The 15,788-nt window shown below is 36.5% G+C and overlaps 1 protein-coding gene across 1 annotated transcript in view; it reads left to right on the top strand.

Annotated features, from left to right (window-relative positions):
- Positions 1-15,788, top strand: part of MEGF9 (multiple EGF like domains 9) — a 74,968-nt gene that overhangs the window by 47,755 nt on the left and 11,425 nt on the right. Inside the window, exon 3 of the mRNA XM_010998268.3 lies at positions 11,487-11,626. Within this exon, the coding sequence (XP_010996570.1) occupies positions 11,487-11,626 (140 nt within the window). The remainder of the gene's footprint in view (positions 1-11,486; positions 11,627-15,788) is intronic.

Genomic DNA, 15,788 nt, shown 5'->3' with positions numbered 1-15,788 from the left:
AGTAGTACTTGAGAGGTTACATGACAAGCCCAAGGATGGATATCTGTTAAATACCAGAGTGAGAAGAGTCATTGCAAGATCTTCTGACACCATATCCCATGTTCCTTCTGTTACATTGAACTCCCATGGCACGCAGTTCTGGGTTAGTATGTGCCCCTGTGCTCGAGGTCAGGAGTTCTTAACTAAGACAGGGAAGCACATGAAATGTAATGTAGAATATGTGCATTTTTCTGTGGAGAAGGTCTGTAACATTCAATAGATTCTCAGAGACCTGAAATACCATCAAATTTAAGAAGTTTTCTGAATACTCTATAGAAGGACATAGACATTCTTCTCACATTGCCAAAAGCAGGGATGAAAATATGGCTTATATTATCAATAACAGAATCCCTTCATCTCTCTGCCAATTCCTAACACAGACACTATGACCATCTCTTTAAGTTTTATTTTTCCTGATCTTGAATTGATTTCTTAAAAGAGTTCTGTAGTTAAATAGAATGTCCAGTAAAACAGGTATTATAGATACTTGAAAGAAAAGTTTTTGCAGGGAAATATATAGTTTTAACTTTCTTGACTAAACTGTTTTTTACCTACAGAAGCTGCATAATTCAGCAGGAAGAACAGAAGGAAATTAGCATCTAATGAACCTTGTTAACCCTGAATGCTTGATGTTTTACACATATAACCTCTCTGGCTTCTCCTAATAACTTAGCTATCTTGCTCTCAGAGGCCGAGTTACTTAGCTACAGTATGGCATACCTAGTAAGTGGCAGAGCTTAGACTCGAGTCCAGGTCTGTCTGACGCCAAGGCTCTCCTCACTGTACCCTGTAACAGAGTGGGCAAATTAGATATGGCGGTGTGAGTCTCAGTGTAAGTGCAGGTCTGAGTGTGGGTTAGCATGATTCATCCACCTGGGAACTGGCCCACGGAGACATAAATCTGAAGTCAGATCTGGGCTATAATGAAAATAAGTATTGCAAAGAAGAAGACAACTTGAAATAATGAGACTATCTGTAAAGAATCATTTAAAAGGCAGGAATTGGCACATTACGAATAACAAAACTGAGTCCACCTGACTTACTGGAGCCTAAATGGCAGGCATTTGGCATATAGGAGATCTAAAAACAAGTGGCATGGACCTAGCCATTGCGGTGGGAAGTGGGGAGGCAGGGCAACTGGGACCAGGAGCCAGGCATTGAGAAACTAGGGACAATAGTAATAATTCAGTCATTGAGAAAATAAGGGACTAAGGTCAGAGGAACCAGTCAGCAAATGGAACTTAATGATAGACAGATCACTGAGGTTGTTTGTTGTAAGTACCCTCTCCTCAGGTCAGAACTGATGCCAAATAAAGGGTTCAGTACTAAGCCTATAAGTGGAAATTAAGCAGCTTTACCAGTCAGGGCTGGGAGTATTAAAAGTAGGGAGGGAAATAAGAACAGTCATATTTTTCCAATTGATCTAGTGCAGTGGTTCTCTGAGTATGGTCCCCAGACCAGTATTAGCATAACCTGGGAATTGGTTAGAAATGCAAGTTCTTGGGGCCAACCTTAGACCTATTGAATCAGACATTCTGGGGTAGGGCCCAGCAATCAGTGTTACAGCAAGCCTTCCCGATGATTCTAACGCAGGCTTAAGTTTGAACACCACTGACCTAGTGGACAATATGTTGCCCCCTAAAACCTAATGTCAACCTACATGCAGTGGAAAGCCAGAACTCATAAGGAGTAGCCTTGCTTGGAGCATTCTAGCTTCTGTTCTTTGTTTCTATGAGGATTATATAAACTAAAGAGGCCCTGTTAGCAGGGTCATAATAGAATATTGAGGTTAAGCAAAACAGACTTTTCTTTGAGGGCTAGTAATTTTTTTTCTGTCTGCTCTTCTTTGTCCTACTTTGAAGGACAAAACCTAAGGGGTCACTGTCTTCCAAGGTTGATTGATCCATCATGGACCAGTCATTAAAGGCCTCATTTTGCTCACTTAGAATAAATATCCCATTTCTAAGATTCTAAGAGGTTTATTTAAATGTGATGTAAGTGTCAAGATTAGGTGCTTAGAAAATATTAAATGGACTAAATCAAAGACATGTATTGCACTCAGAAGGCATCATGAGTTAATGAAGACAGATACATAGGTTTTGGAGCCAGATTACATAATTATTAAACAAAACAGTCTGAATGTTTATCATGTGCCAGGCACTGTGCTAGGCCCTGGGAATAGAGCAGTGGAGAAAAACAAATAAAACCCCCTGATTTCGTAGAACTGACATTATTGATGGGGGAGAGAGATAACAAACAAGAAAATAAATATATGTATATTATATTAAATAATAAGAGATATTATAATTTTAGATAATGTGGCTACCCAAGGCCTTGTTGAGACTATGGCATTTGAATAAATAACAGAAGAAGTGAGGGAGCATGTTGTGTGGATTCCTTAAGGGAAGGGCATTGCTGACAGAGGAAACAGCAAAGACAGGGTTCCTGATGCAGGAACATGCCTAGCATATCTGAGCAAAAGCAAGGCGATTGTGGCTGAAGTGATATAAGTTGAGAGGAGGTGTTAGGGGAGTACTAGATAAAGCAAAAATATATACACAGATATTCAGAATACTGTTCTTTCAGTATGTCTATATTTTCAAACATTTTTAATGTGAAAAATGGATGAAGGTAGAATAAAGCTATAGTAATTAAGGCAGTGTGATATATCAGTTCAGGAACAGACAAATCGAAAAGAAACAAAAAAGATAAACAAAAAAGAAAACCCAGAAATAACCCATGATTATAGAGATATTTGGCATGCAGCATGGGAGGTACTTAGGGATAAAAGGATGGACTTTTCAATGAATTGTACAAGAGCTTTGGTTATCTGTAAGGGAGAAAATGAGATTGGACCTCTTTTATCATATGCAAAAATAAAGGTCGGGTGCATTAAAAACCTAAATGTGAAAGGCAAAACATAAAGCTTTTAGGAAGTATCGTAATGACCTGGAGGTGTGGAAGGATTTCTTCAACAATAATATTAATGTAATGACAGTACTTACATAGTTTTTATTATGTGTCAGGCACTGTGCTACATGCTCAACACATACTAAGTTAATCTTGACAACAAACCAATGAGAGAGGTGCTATTATTTTCTCCATTTTGTAAGTGAGGAAACTGAGGCCCAAAGAGTGTAAGTAATTTACTTAAGGTCATGTGGCTGGTAAGTGATAAAGCTAAGGTTTGAATCCAGGTAGTCGAGGTCCAGAGTTCACATCTCAACACTTTGTTAAATTATAAAAACTTATAAAACGAGTGGAAAGACAAGCCACAAACTGAGAGAAGATGATTGTAGCACATCAAACTGACAAAGGTTTGCTTTTCAAGAAATATATAAAGAACATGTGCAAATCTGTGTCAGAAATACTGGGGCAAACTCTTCATAGATAATAGGAAGCTCAGATGGCTAATAAACATGAAAACATGTTCCATCTCATTAATAATCAGGAGAATACAATTTAAAACTGCAGCATGATACCACTTCAAGCTGCCAAATGGGCAAAAATTTAAAAAGCTGATGATATCAAGTGTTGGTGAGGACATAGAGCAATGAGACCATTATTCCACTAGTAATGGGAGTACAAATTGTTACTGCCACTTTGGAAAACAGTTAGGCCTTGCCTGGTGAAGTTGATCATGCACAAGCTGTCTTACCTAGCAGTTCCAGTCCTTGGTAAATCCCTAGAGAAAAGCATACTCATGTGCACCAGAAGGAATGTACAAGAAGATTCACAGAAGCCTTTGGTATCCATAGTAACAAATGAAAGCTGCCCAAATGTCTAGAAGCATGAATAAATGAATACAGTCATGTTCATGTGATGAAATATAATACAGCAGAGAATCACGACTGACTACAGCTTTACAAATTTAGTGATGAATCTCAAAAGCATAATACTCTATTGAGCAAGAAAAAGAGTGAATCAAGTATATAATTATTTTTACTAATATGAAGTTTAAGAGCAGGCAAAACTATATGATATATTATTCAGTAATACATACAGAGATGGTAAAACTCTTAAAGAGCTAAAGAATCATTAATCTGGAGCAAGAGAAAGGGGTGCAGCAGAGGAGGGCCACGTTAAGGGGCTTCAAATGTCTCGCTAGTGGGTATCAAAGTGTTGAGCTTATTGTTCTTTATACTGTATTGTCTTTAAATGTATCTACTCTTGAATGAGTGATATATTTTGTAACTTAAAAACAAAGATTGAAAAACCTTTGCAAGGTTATGTAAATAAAGTTGTGAGGGGGAAAAAGAAAGCTTTGCAAGGAAGCTGGCTGGAATAGGGGTAAATGCAAATACAGGTAGGAAACTGAGCTCCCAAGTCTTAGAATGTCTTGAGGCAGATCAGAAGCAGTGTCTCATTTCTTTGGCAATTATTTTAAAATCTCATTCAACAGAGGAGATATTTTAAAATGATTGACGATTGAGCCAGGAGAATATTAACAAAAAAATCTTCTTGAAGTTTTGCAAGTCTACAAAGATGAGTACGTTAAATCCTCCTGAACTGCTTTCATTATGTACATGGAGGTAATCTGTAATAGGAAAGAGAGAAAAAAACATTATATTAGTAGGCAGAAGACCTAGGATCTACTTCTGATTACCCTCTGGCTGTGTGACCTTGAAAACTGAGTGGTTCATATTGCTGAATTTCTAACAATTGGTAATATTAATATTTTACCATATATGGAGCTACTAATATTTGGAAGACATTTAAATATGTAATTTTAGCTGATTTTCACAATCTTTTGAAACAAGGATTATTATTCTTATTTTTCAGATGTGGAAACTTAGCTTGCCCAGTAATCAAACAGCAGGAGAGTGGCAAAGCTGAGACTAATGAATATCATATTGTAAGGACTAAATTAAACAATGCCTATATAAATACAAATATAAATCCTTCTATATACTTTATTTATAACCCCATAGTAGGAACTCAGTGAAATGTTAATATTGCTTCCTGATCACTCCCCCACAGGCTTCAGATCTCAAAGGCTTAGGACTTGGGGAATAAAGGACTTGGTCCCAAGCACTCTCACTATCAACATTTTGGTTTAAACAGGTTTTTGTTTGCTCATCTGGAAACTAAGCCACCACTGATGCTGTCATTTCTGTGAAAAAATGAGTTCTAAATTCTAAGCACTACAAGTCAATTTTTAGAACACAGCATGTACACAGATTAAGTATTAATAATTATCCTTTTACTAGGCAAACCTTTCACAGTGGTTACAAAAGAATACAAATGTGAACATATACAAGAAGCATCTTCTTTCCAAGAAGATGATACTGGGACTTCATGCTTTTCCTCTTTTCAAAATGACTTCTGAAATGCAGAAATTTCTATCAAATAATGGAGTAATTGTGTGGGTTTGAGAATTCTTATGGCTGTATTTCTTCCATTAAAAAAAAGTGAAGAAAGTAAGAAATAGCTTTCCTAGTTTGAGTTTGCCTTCCCAAGTTGTGGCTCTGGAAATATGATACTTTTATTTTTTTTGACGTTAAGTTTTACTTCTGACCTTTCAAATAAACTTTTAAATTTGATTTTGGTAAGATCAGCTATCAGAAAATATTTTTGCACTTAGGCAATACCCTTTTTGAGTATTAAGAACTTCTGTCTGAATATGAATTTCCTCTAAACATATTTTAGACTATTTGCCCTCAAAAAACCAAAGAATGTTTAGCATAATAGCCCAATGTTTTCCACAATAAAGCTATCTTTTTTTTCCCTCCAGAAAAGGAGCTTTACTCATTGCATAATGGTCTTTTCCATGATTGTAGAAAGACAGAGGAACACTAAATGCAGATGGTCTTTTGCCAAAATGTCCAATTATTGAGCTTCTTTCATAACAAAAAAAGGAGAAACTATTTTTTTCATTACCTTCACAAACCATAACCCAAACATGAAACTGAGAATTGTGAATAACTTTTCATTTTGTTTATTTTCCCCATGTAAAAGCTTTTTCTTGTTAGAAAAACTTTTCCTAGCTGCCTTTCAACATTACTTTTAATGTATTGGGAGAGCTTCCAATCAGCAATTTTCTGTTAATGTTGGACATTATTTTAACTAGTAGTTTTAGTTGCTGCCTAAACTAAATTGTTTTTAGTTATTAAAAGAGGCAGAAAAAGAAAATTGGTACATTTATCTATCTTTTTCTGTTTCGTGTTCTTTACATGTCAGAGTGCCAACATGTAAGCTGTCTGAGGAAGAAGCAAGGCTTCTGAATAAATTAATTTCCCCTAATTAGAACTGTATCTACAATTTGTAGTTACTCAGTGACTGAATTCAAACTGATAACATGATATCTAAACGTACGCCATACACATAATTATATAATTTATATCTTGTAAATCTTAGGAAAAAATAGACAGTATTTTTGATAATATAATGCATGCCAAGACATTTGATAATCTAGAAAAAAGTTAAAACAATTGGCTAACTGGTACAAAAGCGTATCAGGTCTCACCGGCTTTGGTACCGCTTAATGTAGGGTTTTGCTGATCCTTTCCCTTCTCAGTTTAAAAATTTTCTTTCCAAAAACTGTTTCTACCATGTGTTCATAATGTGCTGTCTTTTCCTAGCCACATTTTTGCTCCAAACTAGTAATTACCCCATAAATTCTTCCATTTTTCTAGATTTGTTAACAGAGTTTTAAAAGTAAATAGTCTTGCCTGTCTTTGCCTACTAGAGATTCTAATTCATTCTCATTACAATCCATAGAAAAAAATTCAAGACCTGGGACCATTGTCATCATCTACATAGTTCTTTCATTCTTCAGTGTTGATTATATGCCAGACACTTTGCTCAGTACCCTGCATATGTGATCTTTAATTCTTACAATAACCCTGCGAAGTTTGGTATAATTATCTTCATTTTACAAATGAGAATACTGAGTCTAAGACAGAATAAGTGCTTAGACCCAGCTAGTTTCCAGCAGATCTGAATTTGAACCAAGCTCTCTCTGTCTCCTCAGGCTGTGAATTTTCCATAGACCCTGATACCTCCCTTCCTGTGTTCCACCCTTCCTACCCTAGTCAATGTGATTATAAAATAATGGAAATTCTGAAGACTCTTCACCCACTCATCTTAAACAAAACAGAACCTTTAAAAAGATATTTTGGTTAGTACTTGTATGACATAACCATGTACCATATCTTGAGATAATACACCACTGAATTTCCTCTTGAAAAATTACTAACTTCATGTCAGAAAATACATTATTTGTTTACATTTGAAAAGAGCAAATTTTTTAAGTGTTTAAATCTTGGAATAGTTATTCACACCTGTGAGTGTGTGATAAATTCTATAACTAAACACTGATACCAAAAGAAAATCTGATAATTTTATTTGGGATAATTTAGGAATGTATAGGATGTGCTTAGTTATACATAGTGTAGCTTAGTTCCACCCTGTTTGTGCTTCCTTTATAAAATCATTAGTTCTTTACTAACAGCTAAGTCATGTCTATAAAAAAGTGATCCCAAGTGAGTGAATTCCACCTTAAATTATTTGTTAGTTGATCTCAGTAGCGTAGATTTCTGACTTCTCTTCAAAATCCGATTCTGTGCCCTTATTCTCCAGATATGAAGATGTGAGTCTTTGGTTCTTTCATTTTGAACCTATGGCTAAGTGTAAGTGGTCTGTTAGCAGGCCTTTTTTTCCCTCTTCTATTTTTTTTTCCATTGCATTTATATCATTGACCTTTGCTTCAAAAAGCATTCAGCAGTCTTTAACAGAGGGAGACCATGAAAGCGGGTGTTGTAAAGGCTTTATTCTGTAAAAGAAGTCACACAGGCAAAGCTTTATTTTTGCTGAGTGATTTAATTCTTATACATGCAGAAATTGGCCACAGGCCACGAGTAACATGATGGAAAAGCACCACTAGTTGCAGCTTCACAATCCAACTTCCCTACTCCTTTCTACAGTTTTTTAAAAAGAAGGGGAAAAAAAATCATCTTATTTCTTGTTATTTTTAAATCTACCCAGGAAAAGTGAAGCATGATGTCTACACTAGTCAGCTGCCTTATCAGGATTCATGAAGCCACTCTTTTTTTTTTTTTTTTTTAAGTCAGGGACTAAGGAGCATACTCTCCAGGGAGAAAGATGCCTGCTTAAATCAGTCTTCTGAGTGCCCAGAGCAGAATTATGAAGGGAAAGTTCAGTTACAGGAATAGCAGCTACTTTGGGAACACTGGCTATACTGTGGTTGTGAGGTATTATTAGGTGATTAGGTATTCCAAAGTAGTACCTTTTTCTTATAGACGGTGGATTGGGCAAACATGTTTTGTCATTAAAAGTTATGGTCTATTCTATATACTGAATAATCTATGTCTGTAGAGAAATGGGGAGCAAGCATATTTTGATTAACATTTTTAAAGCCTTGGAAGTTGGCTAATGAAGTATTGTTAGCCAGTCTCTGCAAGGTACATTATATCCTTTGTAATTTTCTGAAAGTATAGTGAGACTTAAGTTGATTGATTCCTTCCTGTTGAGTCACAAGATATTCCTGAACTTCATATTGGATAAATACAGATTTACTCTAAGTGCCTTGGAGTGTTCTTGAGTGAGACTATGTATGTGTATGCATATGGGTTGTTTTTTTTTTTTCAGTTGTTTTCTTTTTTGCAAAGTTACTTAAGAGACATGCTTGGTATTGTAAATTTCTATTGCATTTTTGAAAACAATAATCATATTCTATACTATGATTGATACAAACTTTAACTAAGCTTTAAACATCAAAATATCTGAGTGTGTGTCTCTGAGAACTTTGGACTTTGCTAGGCTGCAGTCTCTTCAAGCAGAAAGAACTCTCAGCTTTTGTTAAGGAAGACCTGAAACTTACTGACAGTGAGAAAAGAGACTGGGGTTTAATCTGGGCAATGCAGAAACAGCTCACTAGGGTCAGAACCTAAATAAATGGTGAATTGTGGTGCTTGGAATCTGCAGAATGAAGCTTGATACCTAAGCGGGTGTGAAACTATTTGGAAAGCGAATTTCATGTACAAATTTTGAGTTAAACTGAGGAAGGCGTAGGTAGCATAATGGGAAAGTCTGGTTTTGTATAAATCAACCTGCCTTTACTGGGTGTGGACAGTAACTTTAACCCTCTGAATTCCCTCAGTGGTAAAATGAGGGTTATGACCTCCAACTTGTAGAGTTAATTTGAGGATTGGAGAGAATATATATTTATTGAAATAGACCCTCAATAAATGATGGCTTATTGCTTTTTCATCATCATCCTCATCTTCACTCCTCCTTTCAGATGCTTCTGTTTTACGTTTTCTGCAAAATTATTGGTTAGTCAGAAATTGCATAACCCAAAATATTAAGCAGCTTTAAGATAGAAATACAGAGTTTGAAAGGTGACTTTTCAGTATATAAGGCTTTAAGATATGTTGTGTTTATTATTTATGTAAGCATGGCTTTCCTTTCTGGACTGGTTTTGAGTAAAGCCCTAAAAATATACCATGAAGAGCTGTTCTCCTACTCCTTTCGGCATACTCTGGGATATTGCAAAGAACAGAGAGAAGTAAACTCCAACTCTAGCTGCTCAAAATAGGTTTTTAGGATGGAAGGCAAAAGCCTCATTATTTAGTCCAAGGGATGCTGGTAAACAGACTCATCTCAAATAATCAAAAAATAATAATTCTTAGGTTTGTGTACTACAAGTAGAGTACACAGGGTTGAAAGTGGCTTTACTTCCATTCTGCAGAAGTTCAACCCAAAGTTCCAATAACTCTCAAATTTAGAGCTTCTATTTTTATTACAGAAATATGGATTTGAGAAGTAGTAGGGATTACTTTAACTGACGTGTGTAAAAGCTGTGTAAGTATTAACAATTTTAGCTTGGGCTCCTGAACTAAAATTAACAGCCCCACAGGGGCTCATTATTAGGAGCTGAATCTCTAAAATAATTATATTGAAGTGTAGTTCTGCCTTGTATTGTCTCCCATCCAATATGACTGGTGCCAAAATTCTACTGAGATGAAGTCTAAAAATGTGATGTCCAGAATGAACATACAAAGAAGGGTCACACTGTTGGAAAAAAAGGGAAAGCGCTTTAGCTGTTCTGAGAACCCTAGTAATTAACATAGCATTTCATCTTCCTTTTCCCATTCCAGTGTTTAACTCTAAAACTCAGTTTGTGTATTGAGCATTTATTTATCAAGCACATATTAAGTGCCTACAACAAAGCAGGTACTATACTAGATTCTGAGGGTACCAAGATGGCTAAGATATGGTCCCTGGACTCAGCAAACTTACTAAATAAGATGTTTGAAATGAAAATAGTTACAATAACTTGAAGATAACTTAAAAAAAAACTACATGATACAGCTTTTGCTTTAAGTCTTTAACAATCTAACTAGAGAAACAAGAGTTACATATATGAAAGAATATAGAACAGTCCATAATTAAGAATAAAAATATAGAGAATGTGATGTCAGGGAGCCAAAAGATCTCTGTTGACCAGTCAGGGAAAAGTTTCATGGGAAAAGATGAGCCTGAAAGCAGGAGAATTTTTGAGAGGTGATGAAAAGGAAAGATATTTTTAAGAGGGATGACTATAGAAGAAATAACAAGAGATAATTTGAAGAGAAAATTTGGCTGAAATTAGTGATAGATTAGGTTTGAATGGGTGATTTAGAAGAGCCTGGGATAGAGAGACTAGAGTTAAAAACTACAACAAAGCTTTCAGTTTCGCTGATGTCGCTGATGTAATGGATACCTAAGAAGAGAAAACAGGTTATAGCCAGAAAGAGATGGGATACTAAATAAAGCATTTTTCTTACTTTAAATTTTTAGTCTTCTTTTTGGGTTGACAATCTAGGCTTTTATATAGACTTAATTCAGAAAGCAGTAGAGGTTCCCATTATAGTCATTTTACTTAACTGTGTATTCCAGTTAATTACCAGAAATATTTTAAGATAGCATTGACCTAAAGTAGAAAATCATATCTAGTTTCCAGCATTTAAATGGATATTAGTTGACACATTCATTAAGATTATGGACTTCATATTCTTCAGCTAAAAGCTAGATTGAGTGAAGGCTGGGTGGTGTTTCTTCTTGTCTCCAGACTGGATGCTGAGGGAACTGTGGAATGCAGGAAGAGGGTGTAGCAGTGGTACCAGTGCTACGCCTCGGTGCTTATTGGTAAACAAAGATTTTGAAGGACCAGGGACTTACACTCTTCATGGTTCCTTTATGACTTCTTTTAAACTCCCCAAGTGCAGAGGGTTAAATTGTCAAAAATGATTAGTGTTAGCACTGTGTTAATTGAATTTATACAGTCACGAATCTGTTCAACTTAGAATTCAAAATGAAAATCACTGAGTACATCTAGTAACTGAATCTAGTTGAAACATCAGGATTATCTGGGATGGGATGTTAGGCAATAAAACTTTCAAACTGATTTACTTTTGCTCATTGTCTTTGCTTTTATTTTGCAGTTCTGGAAAATGTCAGTGCAAAGTGGGTGTCACCGGCTCTTCATGTGATCGATGCCAAGATGGATATTACGACTTTAATAAGAATGGCTGCTTGCCCTGCCGATGCAGTAATCGGTCTGCCAGTTGTGATGCCCTCACAGGTACATGCTTTCCTTACCTTCTATGTAATTAATCCATTGGTCTTTGATTTTAAAGTCCTTCATCTATGGGTTGATTCTTCCCAGATAGTTTGTAAGGATCTTTCTCTTCTAAGTAGGATATCATAGGTCACAGCAAGCCAAACCCCTGCTATTACAACTTTAAAAAGACACATAAATTTCAAAAGTCATATTGGTTGGAGATCCATGGAAGCAAGGAGGACCGTATGAACTAAAATTCCAGAAGGGAAGAGCTCTTCCTAAGTAAGCTGATGGTCACCAGCCACTTGCCTTTCAAGGGACATTTGCTGATTCTGGGCACAGACTAAGGAGCAGGTTGGCCCAAGTAAAGGAATTCTTCTTGAGGAAGGAGATACAGGAAGAACTTTTAGCAGTCATTTGGGGCTTTCATGATGGATTGGAAACTGGAGAAGCCCTAAACACAAGGCAGTTGTCCCATAGGACATTAGCTAACTGTGCGGGAGATAGAAGGCTGGCCCAAAAAGTAGAAAGAAATTTCTCAGTCTTGTGGTGCTTAGGAGACGAAATCTCTTTAGAAAGCAAGGGGCTGCTACAACATACAACCGTCTCTCTCTCAAGACATTGCCAGGCTCTGCAGGTGCGTGGAGTGGGACTTGGGCTCCCGTTCCCAAAGGGAAGCACTGAACCTGTTGCGACCTTTCCGGGCTGTAGAGACACAGGCTTGCTAGGCTTTCAGTCGAAAGCCGTAGGGGCCATGACCAAGAAACAGCAATGAACCATAGGTGAACCGACTCGTACTGAAATTACAGTCCGTCCGCAGCCCATCAGGTTCTGACTGAACTGAGGGGATCCGCTCATCATATCTGCCTAACAGAGGAAAGGGGAGTCATCTGGGGTTCTTTTATACACTGTGTCTGGCATACAATCAAAAACACTATAGACATGCTGGAGTAGGAAAATGTGACCAATAATAAAGAGAAAAACAAGGCAGGCAGACCCACAGATGACCCAGGTGTGAGAGTTAGTTAGCATAAAGTGACTTTAAAATAACTGAAATTAATACTGTAAGAAAATAGAGGAAAAACCAGACAAATAGGTGAAAAGAGGCAAAATTTCAAGAGAATTGGAATCTATAAAAAAAATCAAAAGGGCAATCTAGAACTGAAAAACATAACATCTGAAATTAATACCTTATTGCATGGACTAAACAGCAGTATACAGTGTATACTGTGAAGACAATGTCAGATACAGTTGTATACAGTGAAAACAAGGTTGGGAGATTCAACTACAGCTCAATTAAAAATATCCAAACTGAAGGGAAAAAAATGCAATGGAAAGAACAGAGCAGGAAAGCCATGTGGAATACAGCCAGAAGGTCTCACATAAATGTAACTAAAGTTTCAGAAAGAAAGGAGAGAGATACTAGAGCAGAAGCAAGTATCTGGAGAGATGATGGCCAAGAGTTTTCTAAATTGATGAAAGATACCACCCCACAGATTCCAGCAGCTCAGTAAACCCTAGGCAGTATAAAGACAAAGAAAACCATATCTAGGCAAACTCAGTCACACTATAAAACACCAAAGACAATAACTTTCCTGGGCCTTCAGTTTTCCTAAATGTAGAGATTAGAGATACTTCCTTGGAAATCTTTTTTTCCCCAACAAAAAATCAGAACACACTAGTCTGATAATTACGTGTTTTTATGAGAGCAAGGTAGCAGACTATTTGAAAATGAGAGTACCCTGGAAAAAAATCTGTGTTGAAATCCTATTCTTCATTCTAATCCTCTGGTCTATGGTGAAGCAAATTGATATAGAAGAAATTGTGGCTTTTTTTTTCAATAATGTGCTCTGGCCCCTGCCTAGTTGCCAGTTCTGTTTTGTGCTATTCTTTTTCTTTACTGTCTGTGATGCAGTCATACTGGTTTCTATTCCTGAAACAAGTTATGTTCCCTTGTCCTAAGGTTTTGTACGAATGGTCTTTCTAATACACGTTTACTCCCACCCCTGGCCCCTTTGCCTTACTGAATCATATCCTTCCTTCAGGCCTTCAGTTAAAGGTTACCTCATTAGAAAGCAGTTTATGCTCCAGGCTAAATGCCAGTTCCCAGTTACATGCTCTGATATACACTTGCATCTTTTTCGTGGCACTTATCACAGTTTGTAATTGTATATTTACTTGTGATTATGAGTCATCCATGGTTTATTCACTACATTGTCAGTTTCATACCGGTTTTGTTCACCGTTTTACACAATCTCTAGCACAGAAATTAGCACATAGTAAGTGTTCGCTAAATTTTTGGTGAATAAATGAAGAACTGAATGGGAAAGCTTACAGAGGAAAGATGAGTTTCAATCCTGGATAATGACAGATATGCTTCATCATGCCGAGTCAATTTAAATTGCTCCTGTCGCTTATGGTATCAGGAAGCAATCTACATTTCTGGTTCTCATTTCTAATTTTCCTTGGAGCAATGAGGTAGCTCTCTTTAGAGTCAGGTAAATCCCAACCTGTTTTTGTTCTGGAGATAATTAAAGGCAAAAGAAATCCTTTTCATGGTTATGATTTTTAAAGCAGCTAGTAATAAAAGAAATAAATGGTTTCTCTGTTTGGAAATATAGTAAAAGTGGAATCCAGTGTAAAGGAGTAGAAATACTTGATTTAAAACTCCCAGCTTAATATAAAACCAGTCCCTCCTTTTGTTTCAAATTTTGAAAAGATTTTTTTCAACAGTGTTGTGATACGGTTGCCCTCTGGTGGCCACTTACTACGTTTTCACAGTTCTTATCCCCCTACCGCACCCCTCAACCTCCCTCCCCACCCAGCCTTTTCCTATACTTTGTTGTGTTTTAGATTGAAGTAGATTTTTTAAGTATCCTTTTTTTATGAAAAAGTATACTGAGAAGAATATTTTGAAAAGCAATATGTATCGAAGTCTTAAAAATATTTCTCTGATCTAGTAATTGGAATCAATTCTTAGGAAATAATTCTAAATTCATAAAAAGCTTTATGTTCAAAGATGCTCACCAAAGTAGTAGTTATAATTCTAAAAAAATTAGACAACTCTATTTCTAACAACAGGAATTGAGCAAATCATGTAATTTAGGCAATACATGGTTAAGAGCACAGAAAGTGAAATCTTGACTTTATCTTTTGCAGGTTACTTAGCTTTGTTTTTTCACTTAGAAATTTGGGATGGTAACAGTAACTCCCTAATGGGTTGTGTGAAGATTCAGTGCAATGCATATATACAGTGCCTGGATCGCTACAAGCAGTCAATAAATGGCAACTATTATTATGTCATTAAAATGTTTTAAAGAGTTATATATAAGAACATGGTAGAGTGAAAGAAGCAGGGGATGAAATGACGTGTGCCATATGTTTAGACTATTTCAAAAGCAAAACCCCAAACTTCTATATATAAGGAGAGATTCAAGGAAAAGTATTCAAAATCTTAATAACAGATTTCCTCGGGTGATTTCTTTTTCTTCTTTCTATTCTCCTGTATTTTTCTAGATTTTCTTTATTGAACACAAATTTCCCTTAAAATGCAAGTGGGGTGACTGTTATTTTTAAGCTAAAAGTTTATGTTCACATAGCGTACTTCTTCTTAAGAAACTGAGGCGCCTTCGTGTATTCATAGTGTCCCATGGTGAGGACCTTGACCTCAGCAGCTTGACTGAGTTGACCTCTCTTCACTCCTCTGTGACTTTCTTCACTTTAAGATATCACACTTTTTTGTGTGTGCATTTTTTTCTTTCCTCCTTAGTCAGCTCTGCTAGACCTTCCTCTTTTCAACCGACACACTGTAGTGCCTCAGAGGTTTGTCTGTCTTGACCGTTTGTTTTCCGCATTTATACTCTCCCTAAGTGATCTCATTCAGTCCCCTGGATTTAATTTAAATGCCATCTACAAATGTGCTGATGACCAGATTTACATTTCTCTCTTGATCTCTATACTCAAAGACCTAACAGTGCACTCAACATCTTCACACGAAAGCTTTAATTGGCATCATAACCCTAACACATCCCAAACAACTCTTTATTTTGCCATATAAGCTAAGCCTGTTCATTTTGGTGGCTGGCAGCACAGGAGTCTTGTTTGATTCTTTTCCTTTCCTTACTGCAGACATCCAGTCCATCAGCAAGTTCTGTCAGCCTGACATTCACCGTGACCTTCATTG

Source organism: Camelus dromedarius, chromosome 10, assembly GCF_036321535.1.
Source record: "Camelus dromedarius isolate mCamDro1 chromosome 10, mCamDro1.pat, whole genome shotgun sequence".
Lineage (NCBI taxonomy): Eukaryota > Metazoa > Chordata > Mammalia > Artiodactyla > Camelidae > Camelus > Camelus dromedarius.
This window is presented reverse-complemented; position numbering and strand designations above follow the sequence as displayed.